At 43.3% G+C, this 13,943-nt stretch overlaps 3 protein-coding genes across 3 annotated transcripts; 2 read left to right on the top strand and 1 right to left on the bottom strand.

The window, feature by feature from the left end:
- Positions 1 to 410: 410 nt before the first annotated feature.
- mrpl20 (mitochondrial ribosomal protein L20) lies at positions 411 to 3,417 on the bottom strand. The gene is made up of 4 exons (XM_071925919.2): positions 3,211 to 3,417; positions 2,810 to 2,920; positions 1,792 to 1,869; positions 411 to 1,634 (listed from the first exon to the last, which is right to left on the bottom strand). Exons 1-4 carry the CDS (start codon positions 3,295 to 3,297, stop codon positions 1,461 to 1,463), a joined length of 450 nt encoding a protein of 149 aa, XP_071782020.1. The 5' UTR covers positions 3,298 to 3,417; the 3' UTR covers positions 411 to 1,460.
- A 448-nt stretch (positions 3,418 to 3,865) lies between these two features.
- Positions 3,866 to 7,999, top strand: sdhb (succinate dehydrogenase complex, subunit B, iron sulfur (Ip)). The gene is made up of 8 exons (XM_071925881.2): positions 3,866 to 3,976; positions 5,048 to 5,181; positions 5,817 to 5,902; positions 6,047 to 6,183; positions 6,681 to 6,797; positions 6,899 to 7,000; positions 7,127 to 7,249; positions 7,422 to 7,999. The coding sequence occupies exons 1-8, from the start codon at positions 3,905 to 3,907 to the stop codon at positions 7,500 to 7,502; spliced, it is 852 nt and encodes a 283-aa protein (XP_071781982.1). The 5' UTR covers positions 3,866 to 3,904; the 3' UTR covers positions 7,503 to 7,999.
- An 810-nt stretch (positions 8,000 to 8,809) lies between these two features.
- Positions 8,810 to 13,908, top strand: mfap2 (microfibril associated protein 2). Its single transcript, XM_071925907.1, has 9 exons — positions 8,810 to 8,937; positions 10,771 to 10,832; positions 10,953 to 11,000; positions 11,473 to 11,499; positions 11,624 to 11,719; positions 11,888 to 11,923; positions 12,023 to 12,110; positions 12,811 to 12,884; positions 12,999 to 13,908. Exons 2-9 carry the CDS (start codon positions 10,802 to 10,804, stop codon positions 13,100 to 13,102), a joined length of 504 nt encoding a protein of 167 aa, XP_071782008.1. The 5' UTR covers positions 8,810 to 8,937; positions 10,771 to 10,801; the 3' UTR covers positions 13,103 to 13,908.
- The last annotated feature ends 35 nt before the right edge of the window (positions 13,909 to 13,943 follow it).

Here is a 13,943-nt window from a genome sequence, read left to right as displayed (position 1 = left end):
GCAAGCACGTCGTCTTTTCATTGGTAGTCTCAGTGGCCGTCTCCGGTAGAGGTCATTCAGTTAGCCCCACCCAAAAACCATACGGTGGCCGCGGAGGACTAATATAGTGAAACGCGCAGGAAAGGACAATGATTTTGCTCTAGTTGCATCATGCTGCATCTGGTTTAGTAACTCACATTTCTGACTTGTCATTGCTGTGATGTCTCTTCTATTGTATCTCTGTACAGCATCTAACAAGGAGCATCAGCTGAGCTCGGTCACTACAGCATCATTAGAGAAGCATTACTATTGAACTTGAAAGCTACAAATAGTTTAGAGTAAAATGACTTCCTAAAATACAATATCCTTGAAATTGCTAATGACATTATCATTAAATGGAGTCAAGACAAAAATATTTAAATATACCAAACTGTTTAATGAACCAAAACATTTAATGAACACAACTTTACCAGAAGAATAGGTAAAATACATATATTTACACAGAGACAAAAGGCATTACAAAGTGAAGTTGAGACACTTCTTGCTCCCTCTCACCCGTAAAAACTCACAATCCAGAAGCATCAAATCATACCTTAACAAATGGGTGCATATGGTATATAGAGGTAGGATTATGGCAATTAACAATCACATCCTCTAACATAATTTTGAGGGAACTTTGCTGAGGAGCATTGAGCTGGTAGCACTGCAGCAGGGAATCTGGCATTGATGAGGGAGATGTTGCACTGAAATTAGTGGAAGGGGCATGAGCAGGTCTGTCTATGGACCCGCAATCACTCTGGTGTTTAGTGCCAGTTGCCATCTTGGATTATGGCGATGTGCAGGCGATGTGCATGCGATGACTTATCAGAACATACAATACATTTCTAACATAACATTAGGCTCTGAATCACTTCTAAAGCTACAACGTCATTGCATATTCGCGGACCTGACCTGGGCTATTCTGGAAGAAGTCCAACAAGTTACGACAGTGTTAACGAAGCCAGCAGCGTGGAATGCCAAGTGGAAAAAAAACACCCAGGGCAAAACCAGGTGCACCAGACCACTTCAGTCAATGGTCTCACCTTAGTGTCCGTGAAGGAAAATTCAGGATTGTGACATTCTTTTTTCACAAATATAATACGTTTGGACAGCACTAACCCAGCATGGGTGCAGGCTAGCACAGTGAGTAGGGAGACTGTCCTTCAAGCCCCCGTGACAGTAAGCATCTGCCCAGCTGGAGTGCAGTGTCCTTGAACAAGACACTGCAGGGGGCAGGGGGGGGCGGGGCAAGTGACAAGGAGACTTCATCCTTTGAGGATCAACACAGTATCATAAAAGTCAAGTAAATACACACTGAACTCCAGTGATCTTTCTGAAGAATTTGCTAAGAAGAAGCATCTACTGTGTGCACATCTCCACAATCCAAGAGCAAACTGTCTATACGACACAGTAATTGTGAGTCCATAACTACAGCCGGTCCATTACTGTAGCAGAACAACACGTGAGAAGACACCAGCAGGCTCTTTGCCGTCACCCAGCGCTGCACGGAAGCCTTCCTCTTGCCGAGCCTGTGCCAGCTTCGCAAGCGCGAGGAATGAGCGAGGTTCTGTGATGGCAAGATCACTGAGGACCCGACGATTGACTTGAACGCTGCTCTGTATGGGGAGAAAAGAGGAAATGTGAGATACAGGTAGCGTGAAACATCAAAGCCTGAGGAGTCTTCACAGTATAAAGAGAGTAGAGAGACCTAGTACAATATTCGGCACTGTTAACTGGAAAAAAAGGTGGGTAAAGAGATGAAAGACTACTAACCTTTATCAGGTTGTGCATAAGGGCAGGATACTTCATGCCGTGCTCTCGTGATGCTGCTGCAATACGTGAGATCCAGAGCTGAAGAAATAGACCACAACAAACGATGAACATCCAAGAAATTACTTACCATGATTAGTGACAGATTATCAATTAAAATTTGCAATATTAGACCCTTGTGCTCCACATCCCTAGAAACCTGAGATTTCATGATGCCAGGATGAAAGGTTAATTTTGTTTAGAATAGTAAGGGGTACCTTGCAAGACTCTGATTAGAAGAATAATTGACTTGAATAGTGAGTGGCACACCACACTGTCAGCTATCTAACAGCATGTTGATGTGCTCAGATGAAACAGCGACAGAACAGCGCCCCTGAAGCTGGTAGGGATCCAGCTGTTTCGCTGAGAGACACTTTGGCAGGGTGGATGTTGCCGTCACCGGAGCTTAAAACTGGGTCATCTGGTTAAAGGCGGTCTGCCTACTTGCTACGCCGCCCTGCGTAGCAAATATAAAAATGTAGTGGTTCATTGTGGCACCTGACTACATTACAGGCAAGGTGTGGCTGGAAGGGAGGATCGGTCAAGAACTCGGCCTGATGAGAAGTGCCACAAGGTGACTTTGGGAATCTACAGCAGTCGCTGCTGCAACTAATGGGGCTTGGTGTAATGTGGTGTCCAATCCATGACATTCCCAAAGATTTCTTCACGAAACACATGATTCTGAACCACTCTGCATTAAGTCAAAGATTGAATTTATTCAAATGAGGGAGAATACTAGGAAATTTCAAGTAAGGAACAGTGAGGTCATCTGGTATATGCACTCATTTTGAATCCATTTTTTCCCCAGATATTACTGAACTGAATTACTGAGAGAGCCTCATGATGAAAGGAGCCACCCTGCATCCAGCTCCATCCTCAGGTTCTCACCCAGACCAGCATCATCATATTTAGGGCCGAAGAGAGCGTTAACGTTAAACCCCCACGTACACTTATCAACAATTTGTTACAGACCCAATCTTACCGTTCGCATGTTACGTTTCTTCAGCTTCCGAGCTTTGGTGGCGTAGACGAAAGCCCTCCGCACCGCCCGCACAGCCAAACCGTAGCATCGGTTCTTTCTGCCTCTGAAATGCTGTGGGAGAATGACTGACGGTTACTGTCATCATCAGGCTAGTTACATTAGATTAGGATGATGGGTCATCTCTCTAACCGGATCGAGCATGATGTAGGGCATCTCTAACGAGCAGGAGAATGAGTACACAAGCGTACACATGATCTATTATAATTAACAATTCAAAGTTATCACAAGATTAGCCAATATTTCATGATAATTACACTTGATGATGGTGATAGCACACCACTTTGACAGTAGGATGGCTATAGCGTTAGCCCTTCTGATCCAGGAACTAGTCTGAGCCTTACCCGTGCATGTTTGAGAACTTCTTGAACCTTCCAGTATCTGTCAGGTCCGCGGTTTCGTATCCAACACGACAACGTCAGAAATACCATTTTTTGTTTTCGGTCAACTTCGCCACAGTCTCTTTTTCAGAATATGAAACGCTGGATTAAGTGACCTTAATCCAGCTCCAACTGTGTGTGTGGTGTGTCAGTATGTGAGTTCAATTTCGCACGCCGCCTAACTGACACAGCGGCGCACTGAGTATGTTCGATTTATACACCGGGGCATTTTTGAGTGGTGTTCCATATTCCGCCCGGGCTTGCTGACATAACACACCTAAGAAAGAGTCCGACAGGTTATTGAATCAAACTCAACCATTGTAACCGCTGTGCTTTACGAGTGCTGTTGGGTTTGTTTGGTTTGAGTTACATTACATTGATTTACCTACTCTTTAGAAAGGAGCAGATCTGTTTCATCGCAGGTGCGTGACCCTTACCCTGGAGAACATGTGGGAAATACACAGCCGAAAACAGGTTTTTAAATGGTCACAGTCAAGTCAAATGACTAGAAATGGTTTGCTAATAGACAGCATTTCTTTTGTATCCGATTGTAAAACCGGGAGACGTCGCTCAACAAAATACGCGCTCCCACCAGAGTCGTGACGCAGCTACGGTGGATCCTGGGATAGCAGGAACTGGAGGTCAGAGATATTCCAAAATGTCGGTTGCTGGTCTCTCGTCCTTGAGTCGCTGTGGTGTGTTGGCATTCCGTTCCCCCGCCGGACTGGTGGTATGGTGACATTTATACGAACAAATAAAACGTTTAAACGAACTGTTACTGTTACTGCTTGTTAGGAAGACACTCGCTTATCGCTCTGCTCAGCGGACAGCAAATCCTCTTTTGATAGCAGAAGGCTCTGTCTATGCACTGGAGTCTGGCAATTGGTTACTTAATGTAAAGGTAGAGGAGGTCCAGGTAACCTGTAAACATAAACCTTAGTCCCTGTCATCTATCGTTACACGGATCCAACACTTTCATTGTGTATTTTGTTGTTTATTCTGTAGCTTGTGTTTATTAAAGTAGAAGGTGAAAACCAAAAGCTGTAACACCCACGTGACAGGAAGAGTTACCTAACTTGTAAACATTGGCCACCGGCTACCGGCTGACAAATTCATTTCAGGTAGCGGGCTGTCTAGCAAAAGTAGAAAACAACTTGAGACTTTTCTTAAATGTTAAATACAATTATGTCAAACAAAACTTTTACCTGATTCAAATATAAAGACCATTTAAAATGATCATCCTTGAGCCATGTTCAGCAGTTCACGACATTACAGTGATTGTGTTTGCTGATCCTGTAAGACTTTCATTTATTTATTTGTATCTGCGCAGTTGTATGCTTTATAACTATACTTTTGGTAATGCTTCATTTTCTGGGTCCACAGTTTCCTAATACTTTCCTAGAAAGGAACTGTTAATTTCTTGTGGAGTTTCTTGGAAAGAACCATGAACTTATGTAGTAGAAAATGTAAGCAGTCTGTTTGGTGGAGTAGATAAGATACTGTCAATTTCCTGGAGTTTCCTGGAAAGAACTGCAAAACTATTAACTATTTATTGGAATAATAAGCAGTGATAGAGTGGTAATGTAACACTATTGCTAGCTCGAACTCTGTTCAGTCACATATATGGATGGTTTTTAAATCTAAATGATTACTGTCTGCTGAGATTTCACAAGGAACTATTATTATTCTTTTGTAAGTGCATCATGAAGCTATGCGGATGTATGTAGCTTAGCTGCGGTGAGATGGCTTGTTATGGCAAAAATAGAGAGGAGATTGTGCTGATTCTTGTCCCTCCTGTCAGGCGGTGCGGTATGCCCAAACAGCAGCAGCTCCGGCCACACAGCCCAGAATAAAGAAGTTCCAGGTGTACCGATGGGACCCAGACACTCCAGGAGACAAGCCCCGCATGCAGACCTATGACATCGACCTCAATGCGTATGTGATACAGACTTTTCCAATTGCAATGAGGAGGATGAGGAAGTGCCATCGTGTGCTGCATGCCATGATGCTAATGTGCCATTAACATAAAGGCTTTTAAACTTCTTTCTAAGAGAAGAGTGCCTTGGATTTGCTTTTCTTCTTTGCATTGAGGAGCGCTTGGTCTCAATGAGCATTAACACTCTGACATATTTGGGCTTATCTTGTATAATGTCTGCTGTAAACTATGACCTTTTGCTACACTGATAATAGTTTCTACTAGTAATAAAATGGTGATTGTCCTGGTTCAGGTCATGTTCACTTGCACTGATGGATGCATGGTGATTAGGGTGTTCAAGAAGCAGTGACTGAGCACATGGAAACAGAACAGCCTCCATGTGGATTTAAGGCAGATGGCTCTGACAGCCTGGCACCTTCCCAGTCCTTTTCTCTCAACTGGTCCTTTAATTAGCTTGGGAGACTCTCAACTCTCCTCTGTCAACGAGACACTGCAGCCAAAATCGAAAATGCACTATAACAACTGTCAGGGTTTTCCTTTTGGTCAAATAAAAAGCATCAGAGGTGTTATTTTTGACAGTTTGATGTCTTGGAAATCTAGACTTACTGACTGGCTGTGTTCTTCCTTTGAACAGCTGTGGCCCAATGGTTCTTGATGCTCTAATCAAGATCAAGAATGAGATGGACTCCACTCTGACCTTCCGCCGGTCCTGCAGAGAAGGTCAGTAACGGTCATGTGGCTAGTTTACTATTGAGGAATTAAAGAAAACATCAGGCTTGTGTATTTAAAGGAATAGACCAAGGGGTAAGTTTACCAACAGGCCAATCTCTTAAAAGAAGAACTACTTTTTATGTGTAAATACAGGTATTTGTGGATCCTGTGCAATGAACATCAATGGGGGCAACACACTTGCCTGTCTCGACAAGATTGACACCAACATCAGCAAGCCAACGAAGATATACCCCCTGCCACACATGTATGTGGTCAAGGATCTGGTCCCTGTGAGTAAGAATATTAATTCCTCCTCATTAATGTATACATTTACCAGCTTTACCTACCACCTCCCACATTTACCGTAACATATGCATCCATTGTTGCATTAACATCGCTATGAATGGAGATAAAACACTCAAAATGCTGCCATCTGGCTCCTCGTTTGGTAGATTTACATGAAATTTGGTGCAAATACAAGTCTTTATGTGGCTATAAGCTATGAGGTAAAATGTCACTTTCAATCCAATTAGCCAAACTTGATACATTTTGTAATATACTTGTAACAGATTTTATGAAATTAGGCTAACCAGATACAGAGATATCAATTTGTAGGACTTGTGGTCCCCCATATGGATCGATTTAAAAAACGTCAGATTAACAATTTTCATATCCATTGTGTTTTTGCCTGTCATCACAATATTCAAGGCATTTTACATAGTGTCATTTTGTCATTTTCTTTGGGGTTGTGCTGGATGGAGTTTTGATTAGAGAATTGTGATTACAGGATATGAGTAACTTCTACGCTCAGTACAAGTCCATTGAGCCCTATCTGAAGAAGAAGGACGAGTCAAAAGAGGGGAAGGAACAGTACCTGCAGTCTGTGGAGGACAGACAAAAACTGGTATACCAATATTTGCATTTTGGTGAAAAAACAAACAGGTAACGAGTTTTCCAGTCGTTGCAGTCGTCTGAAAATATCCTTTTCCCCCCTCTTCTGTGCAGGATGGGCTGTATGAGTGTATCCTGTGCGCCTGCTGCAGCACAAGCTGTCCCAGCTACTGGTGGAATGGAGACAAATACCTTGGGCCCGCTGTCCTTATGCAGGTACGTGTGCGTCTGTATATGTGCAGTTACATGCACATCTGGGACATTTGATCATCTTCTGAATGAGCATTAAAAAATTGCTGTGCAGATGAAGAGTTTCTAGGTTTACATCCTGTTCTCTCCCAGGCTTACCGTTGGATGATCGACTCACGAGACGAGTTTACAGAGGAACGTCTGTCCAAGCTGCAGGATCCTTTCTCCCTGTACCGCTGTCACACTATCATGAACTGCACCAAGACCTGCCCCAAGGTAACCTGCCAATACAAAAGTACACCACCGCACCACAATCTCTGTATGGTTCTCACATCTCATAACAGAATGTGTGCTCTGCAGATGAGGCATCGTGCTATTCATTCATAGGGCATTTCAAAATGATTCTTATTGTTGTCTCTCTTCATCCTCATGCTTGTCTCCCTTCTAGGGACTGAACCCAGGAAAGGCCATAGCTGAGATTAAGAAGATGATGGCCACTTACAAGGAGAAGAAGGCAGCTGCTGTTTGAAGCCTCAGTTCTACTTCTTTACAACCTTTCCCTCCATCATTAAATTATATATTGATTCATATGCTTAGTGAGGTCTGATGGGATTGTCAGCTTCAACATCACCACACTCCACAGGCACAGGAGACAGTGAACAGCAATGGAAATGGGTGCTGTATGTATGTGGTTTGGGGACTTCGTGATACGCCAGCGCACAATGTATTTGTATGTATGCAGGAGAGAAAGTGTGTCAGAGTCATAGATATAAAACATAGGTATTTATCACTGACTCAGGTGTGAGTGTGTTTGTGTGTTTAAGAGACATGAGGCAGCATACTATAATAAAAATGAGGCATTCTCCAGTTAAGGCCCATTTTTTAGCTTCATGCGTTTCAGTTTAGCAAGTGGCAGACATACAGTTTGTATGATCCCGCAGCTCTTCCACCATCCCACCAACAGCAGTCTTTGTTTTAATGTACAATAAATAGTTGCAATGCCTGCCATTGTTTCATTGGTTATTATGTTTGCTTGTGTGTCTTTCTTCCTCTGCTGTTTTGATCCATGACCGTTACCACTAATCTCACTTCACATCAGTCCTCTCCATGCAAGCTGAGATGTTATGTGCAATACATATCCATAATGATTAGCAATCAGTGTCCTCTAGATGTCAACCTTGTGCAGACCCTCTGCTCTTCAGTTTATATTAGCTCTAAAAGAGTTGCTTTTTTTTTTTTTACCTGGAGCCTGTCACAAAGGCAGATATTGTTTAGATGTATATGTCAGGTACACCTTTTTATTTAATAGTGTTTTTGCAGGTTGTAGACTTTACCTGCTTGCTTACTTGAACTGAAAAGATTCAAGAATTGTGGATAACAGCAAAAATATGTTAATGCCAAAAGAAACCGTGGTTATGGATTAATAGTGGGCCATATGCTTGATAAGTAGCCTATTATTACCTAATATTTTGAAGTTTAATTAGGCCTACCTGATCACATATCACTAAACAGAATCTGGTGTGAAGAACTCCGACAGTCAAAAGAAAATGCTTTGCCATCTGGGACTTTGCGGCTGTATTAGAGAAGAGGATGAGGGTCACATGTGAAACATTTATTTGACTTATGAGTTTAAGTTCAGAATTCTGAGATTAAAGTCAGAATTGTGAGAATAAAGTCAGAACTCAGAATTCAGACTTTTTTCTCAGAATTCTGAGATTATTCTCAGAACTCAAACATTTCACATAATGGCCCTAATCCTCTTCCGTACTGTATAAGTAGGACAGGTATAGCTGATTTTCTTGTGTGTGCTGGGCTTGTTGATGGTCGGTGCTGGGACCGGGGGCTGGAGGCTGGGACGGGGAGGAGACAGAGATGCGGGGTGGTACAATGTGGCGCTAGGTTATCCAGCACTCCGCGGACGCATGAGATCTGAGGATAGTCGGAGCAAACTGAATCAAAGTTAGGTAAGAACTCCAATTTCTTTTATGTCATCTTGAAATGCAAGATGTTTTGTTTTTGATATCAAGTTGTTGGTTTAGTTGGGTGCATCTTTTTTTGTATTCAAATGCACTAGTGGTCATGAGATTCAGATTCAGGTTCAGGGAGTTAAGCCGACTTCATTTGAACTCCAGTTGTGCTGAAAGTTATGGAGGGACAAACTCAGAGCACATCTTGTGATTCCTGTTGCATGCTGCGTTGTCATCTTAAAGGACGCGCAAGTCTCAACGACACTATTGTCCCCGATGCGCTGATCTATCGGCATAATGTCTTAATTGAGGCTAATTTTCGTGTAGCCTAATGGTTCTTGAGAACTGACATGTGGTCCTGTGTTTTCACTGGAGAGAAGACTCAGTAATCCAGGAGGAGGGACTTCACTTCGCAGCTCAGCCTGCGGCAATGGCACTACAAAGGAGCGAGGTGGCCAACATTAGAAAACAGTCGCGTCCAGCGGGTGGGAGGTCGGTGAGGGCGCAGGGAGAGAGATGGGGAAATTGGATTTCTTTAGTTTGTTGCATGAAAACAAAAGCCATACTTTTGGGAAATAAATGACAGCAATGCACCTCCTCCCGTTGTTCCCAAGTCCTCCCAGCTTTTTCTTGGTTTGGGGGGTGGGAGGGGGGTCTTAGGGAAGGGAAGGACTGAATGGGGAGAGGGGGGCTAATCGCTCCCAGATGTGTGCTGTGAAAACATATGGTTTCCGATAGCCACTGTGATGCACAAGAAGAATGTCTGAGCGCAGTCACGTGTGTGTGTGTGTGTGTGTGTGTGTGTGTGTGTGTGTGTGTGTGTGTCTGTACGCAAACACAAACACAGTTATTGATACACAGGCAAACTTTGTGCAGACGTGTTTACATCACATAGGCTGTATACAATGTGGCCTCACAAACATCTACACGCAACCACAGAGAGACTGGAAGAGAATAGCTGAGTTATCGACCACAAAACTTAATACTGTATGATGTGTAAAAAAAAATACAAAGCACAAAGATCCAAAAAAAAAAAGTGTGTGTGGAGTATAGTGCTGTGGAGGAGAAGCATTCATACATACAAGTCTCAAGTCTCACTATGACTTACTGGATTTCACTGATAACCAAAACTAATCTAAACGAGAAAGAAAACAAATGGTAATTGTAGAATGGTTTATTACTGAGCGGTGTCTTGAGAACACTGTCAGCTTTCATGTCATTACGCCCACATGTCATTTTGAGTCAAGGACTCAAACTGAGAAGCCCTTTGCTTGGTCGAGTGAAGGAAGAAAGAAAGAGGGGAGAAGGGAGGGGGAGGGGTTCGAGGAAATGACCAGTGAGGGCGACAAAAGGGAAATGAACGATGTGGGGAGAGAGAGAGAGAAAGAGAGCGGGAGGGAGGGATATGGGGAGGGGTGGGGTAGAGGGGTCCAGCGTTTCTTTTCCTGGAATGCAGCCCCGAGACTGTCTGCTGCAGCGAGCTCTTGCAGTGGGACGGAGCAAAGTAGGAAAACAGAGAGATTGTTAAGGAAGACAGACGTGCCACATTCTTGCTGTCAGAGTTTTCCCTTTCTTCCCTTGACTGTTTGGGGCCAGTGGAGGGGCGGTGGATGAGGGGTGAAGGAGGGCAGAGAGAGGGAGGAGAGTGGCGGGAGGGGGTTGGAAAAGGTGATGGAGGGCAGAGAGAAATAGTGGAGGGGAAAGGAGAGAAGTGGGTTTAATGTGGGGAAAGAAGACCAAAGGAATATCAAACCTTTTATGGCACCAAGTACTTTTTTCCCCTCATATTGCTTTACTTTTCATGTAATACTCTCCTCATCTTCCCTCCAGTGTCAAAGTCAGTCTACCTCCCAGAGCGACCATGAGAGTCCTCCTACTAATCTGCATGCCAGGTAACTCCAGAAAAGTCCAGCTTTCCACTCAAAACCCCCCATGTTCCTTTGTATTTAATACACATACTTGATTTTGCTCAACACCGCCGCTTTGTGACTTTTTTACATTCTCATCAACAGTGCTGCTTCTTGCCCAGGCCCAGTACCAGGAACCATTTCCTTTTTTGGGTGAGTTCATTAAGGGAATATTGGCTTGAATTGTTCCAGCTCAGCATCAGTTTATATCAGAGCTTTCCACATCTGTTCACTATTTTCTTGTGTCCTCTGATGTGTCACCTAGCCTCGGGGAGTTTTCTTCCTTCTCCTTTTGTTTACCACACGGATAGGAACTGTTGTCATAGTGTAAATAGCGCTTTGACCACGAAGCATGTTATTATTTGTAAACATCTTGCATATGAAGTCATGCATTAGACCCCGGAGTCCTTGCAGTCTACTCATTTTCCTCAGTTTTGGCATGCAGGTGGTTCATTTTATATGGTGCTTTGTTGTGTGTGTGTGTGTGTGTGTGTGTGTGTGTGTGTGTGTGTGTGTGTGGGGGGGGGGGGGGGGGGGGGCAAAGTTGGAGTGGAGCTGTAGAACTAATTACTTTCACAATGTTCATCTCATGAAACCCAATTTCTTCCTCTTTTTTGCTTCACAGAGGACTATGGACCTGATTATTTCCCAGGTGAGATGTATTTGAGTTCGTAGAAATGTACTGGTGGTTTACTTTCATATTTAAACACCAATGTATTTGACGAAAAGTATCTCTCGCTTTCTCTCTCTCGCTCACTCTATTTCTCTCTGTTTAGAGAATCCAGACTCTCTTAATGAGAATTCCGAATCTCTTTCTGGAACTTATCAGCAGCAGGTTCGACTGGACCCGGCGGTCCGTCCAGAGCAGTCAGGTACATTTACATGTTATATGCTGTATATCTGCTGAATTCTCCTGTGGTCCGATTCACAGCTCTCCCTTGTTATAATGATGTGTTACAATGCGGTTTGCAAGTGGCTTGTACAGTATCTATAACTCGTTTTTTTTAAACCAGTCTCTACCTTTTCTGTGTGGGTTTCAGAATTGGAGACGGAGCCCACAGAACCGGGCCCTCTTGGTAAGAAAGCTGGGGAGAAGAGGAAAGATGATCAGTTGATTATTTTGAGTAAAGAAGTATTTTGCTGTATATTTGGTTGTATTATTTGGTGATTTCTAGATTGCAGAGAGGAGCAGTACCCCTGCACCAGACTCTACTCTGTCCACAAGCCATGCAAGCAGTGCCTGAATAGCCTCTGCTTCTACAGGTATGTACAACCTGACGTGACTTGGGTATTTTCAAAAGAATAGCTCATCCCAAAATGAAGCCCTATGTCAGTCGAAACTCCACTGCAGCCCCAATAGTTCCATCTCAGCTTTTCCCCAAACTACATCATTTTACAACTCCAAAAAAAAAGCATAAAATGTCCATCAAATTTCTCCAAACAGCTCATGCAGCATAATGTTTTGTAGCCACACGATTGCACTGTGGTTCCAAAAGTCCAGTATTTACCTCATTATCTTTCCTCACTGACATCGTTCTGGCGACCAGGCGCACAACTGCTGGCACATTCCACAGCAAAGCAGTCAGTGAGGAAAATAATAGCGATAATGAGGTAAATATTGCACTTTTGGATCCACATTGCAATCATTTGGCTACAAAACACTTGGACTTTGCTGCATGGGCTGTTTAAAGACATCTGATGGATGTTTTACTTTTTTTTTTTTTTTGGAGCTGTAAAAGAAGGCCCCATTAACGCTAATAGTTTGGGAAAAAGCTGAGAAGGAACTACGGGGGCAAACTCGCTGTGTGTTTGGTGATCCTACCAATTTCAATGGAGTTTGCACTGACACAGGGGTAAGAAGATAATGACTGTATTTTCATTTTGCTGTGAACTATTCCTTTAACGTCATTAGCGCTTAAGTATGTCAGCCTCACCAAGTGACCCCACATTCCTTTCTATTCAGTTTGCGACGGGTGTACGTTATCAACAAGGAGGTGTGTGTAAGGACCGTGTGTGCACATGAAGAACTGCTCAGAGGTGGGTTCAGCAGAGTGTGTGTTCATGTGTGCATGTGTGTGCGTGCGTGTGTGTGTGTGTGTGTGTGTGTGTGTATGCATTTGTAACCCAATCCCCCACCCTCTGTGTGTTTAGCGGACCTGTGCCGTGACCAGTTCTCTCGCTGCGGCGTGGCGGCAGTGACCGGACAGTGTGGATCACTAGGGAGCAGCTGCGGGAAGAGCTGCGGTGGTTGCTGATTGAAAATGGGAGATCAGGGACGCTACCTGCCCAAATACTGCCGCATTTCAGCCACCCACATCCCGACATCCTCTTCCCTTGTCCTCTTCCTCCCAGTCACGCCTCACTTGGCCTCACCTCTGACTCTTCCTATACTACACATTAACTCCTGTGCCAAAACACTTCTGTATCTTAAGTTTTTGTTCTACTTTTGTTTCTCCACCTTCTTATCTTTGCCCTTACCCATATATGTCAGACCAGTAGATCATGTGTGTATGGATAAATATACTCAAAGGAACATTGATGATTGTATAATTCACTGGTGCTATAAAATCATCACACTGGTGCTATAAGAAGTAGCTCACTATTAGAGATGCACATAAAACTGCAGAACCGCTTTTTATACTTTTTGGCATATTGTACCATATTAATCTCATCCTTTTATTGTGTGTGTTGTTATTTTACTGTACTTGTGTGTTGAAAAGCAGTCATTGTCATGATCAACTCTACAATGGTGGCCACTGTGCACTGACATCGGACACACAAATAATCAATATATGGTCGTCAATAATCTTATCATTGACTGGGAGGTAAAGATCATGAGACGTGTGAAGAAATAGGTGCTGAGTGACCTCAGTTTATGTACTACTGCCACTTGGATCTGTGCTTAGCAACCAAGCAGCAAGCATATATAGTATATTATATATTCATATTCCAGTGGCAAGAAGTGCTTTGAAAAGGCATCTCACAAATGGCCTCTGTACTACTGCTTTGTAAAACTGTCACTATAAAGACTGAGAAAAAAATAAACTTTTTTTTACTACAACTGTTCAGCGGTGTGATAGATCCAAACATGAAGTC

This window comes from Centroberyx gerrardi, chromosome 5 (genome assembly GCF_048128805.1).
Source record: "Centroberyx gerrardi isolate f3 chromosome 5, fCenGer3.hap1.cur.20231027, whole genome shotgun sequence".
Taxonomy (NCBI): domain Eukaryota; kingdom Metazoa; phylum Chordata; class Actinopteri; order Beryciformes; family Berycidae; genus Centroberyx; species Centroberyx gerrardi.
Note: the sequence above shows the minus strand (reverse complement) of the source record. Positions and strands in the feature narration are given on the sequence as shown.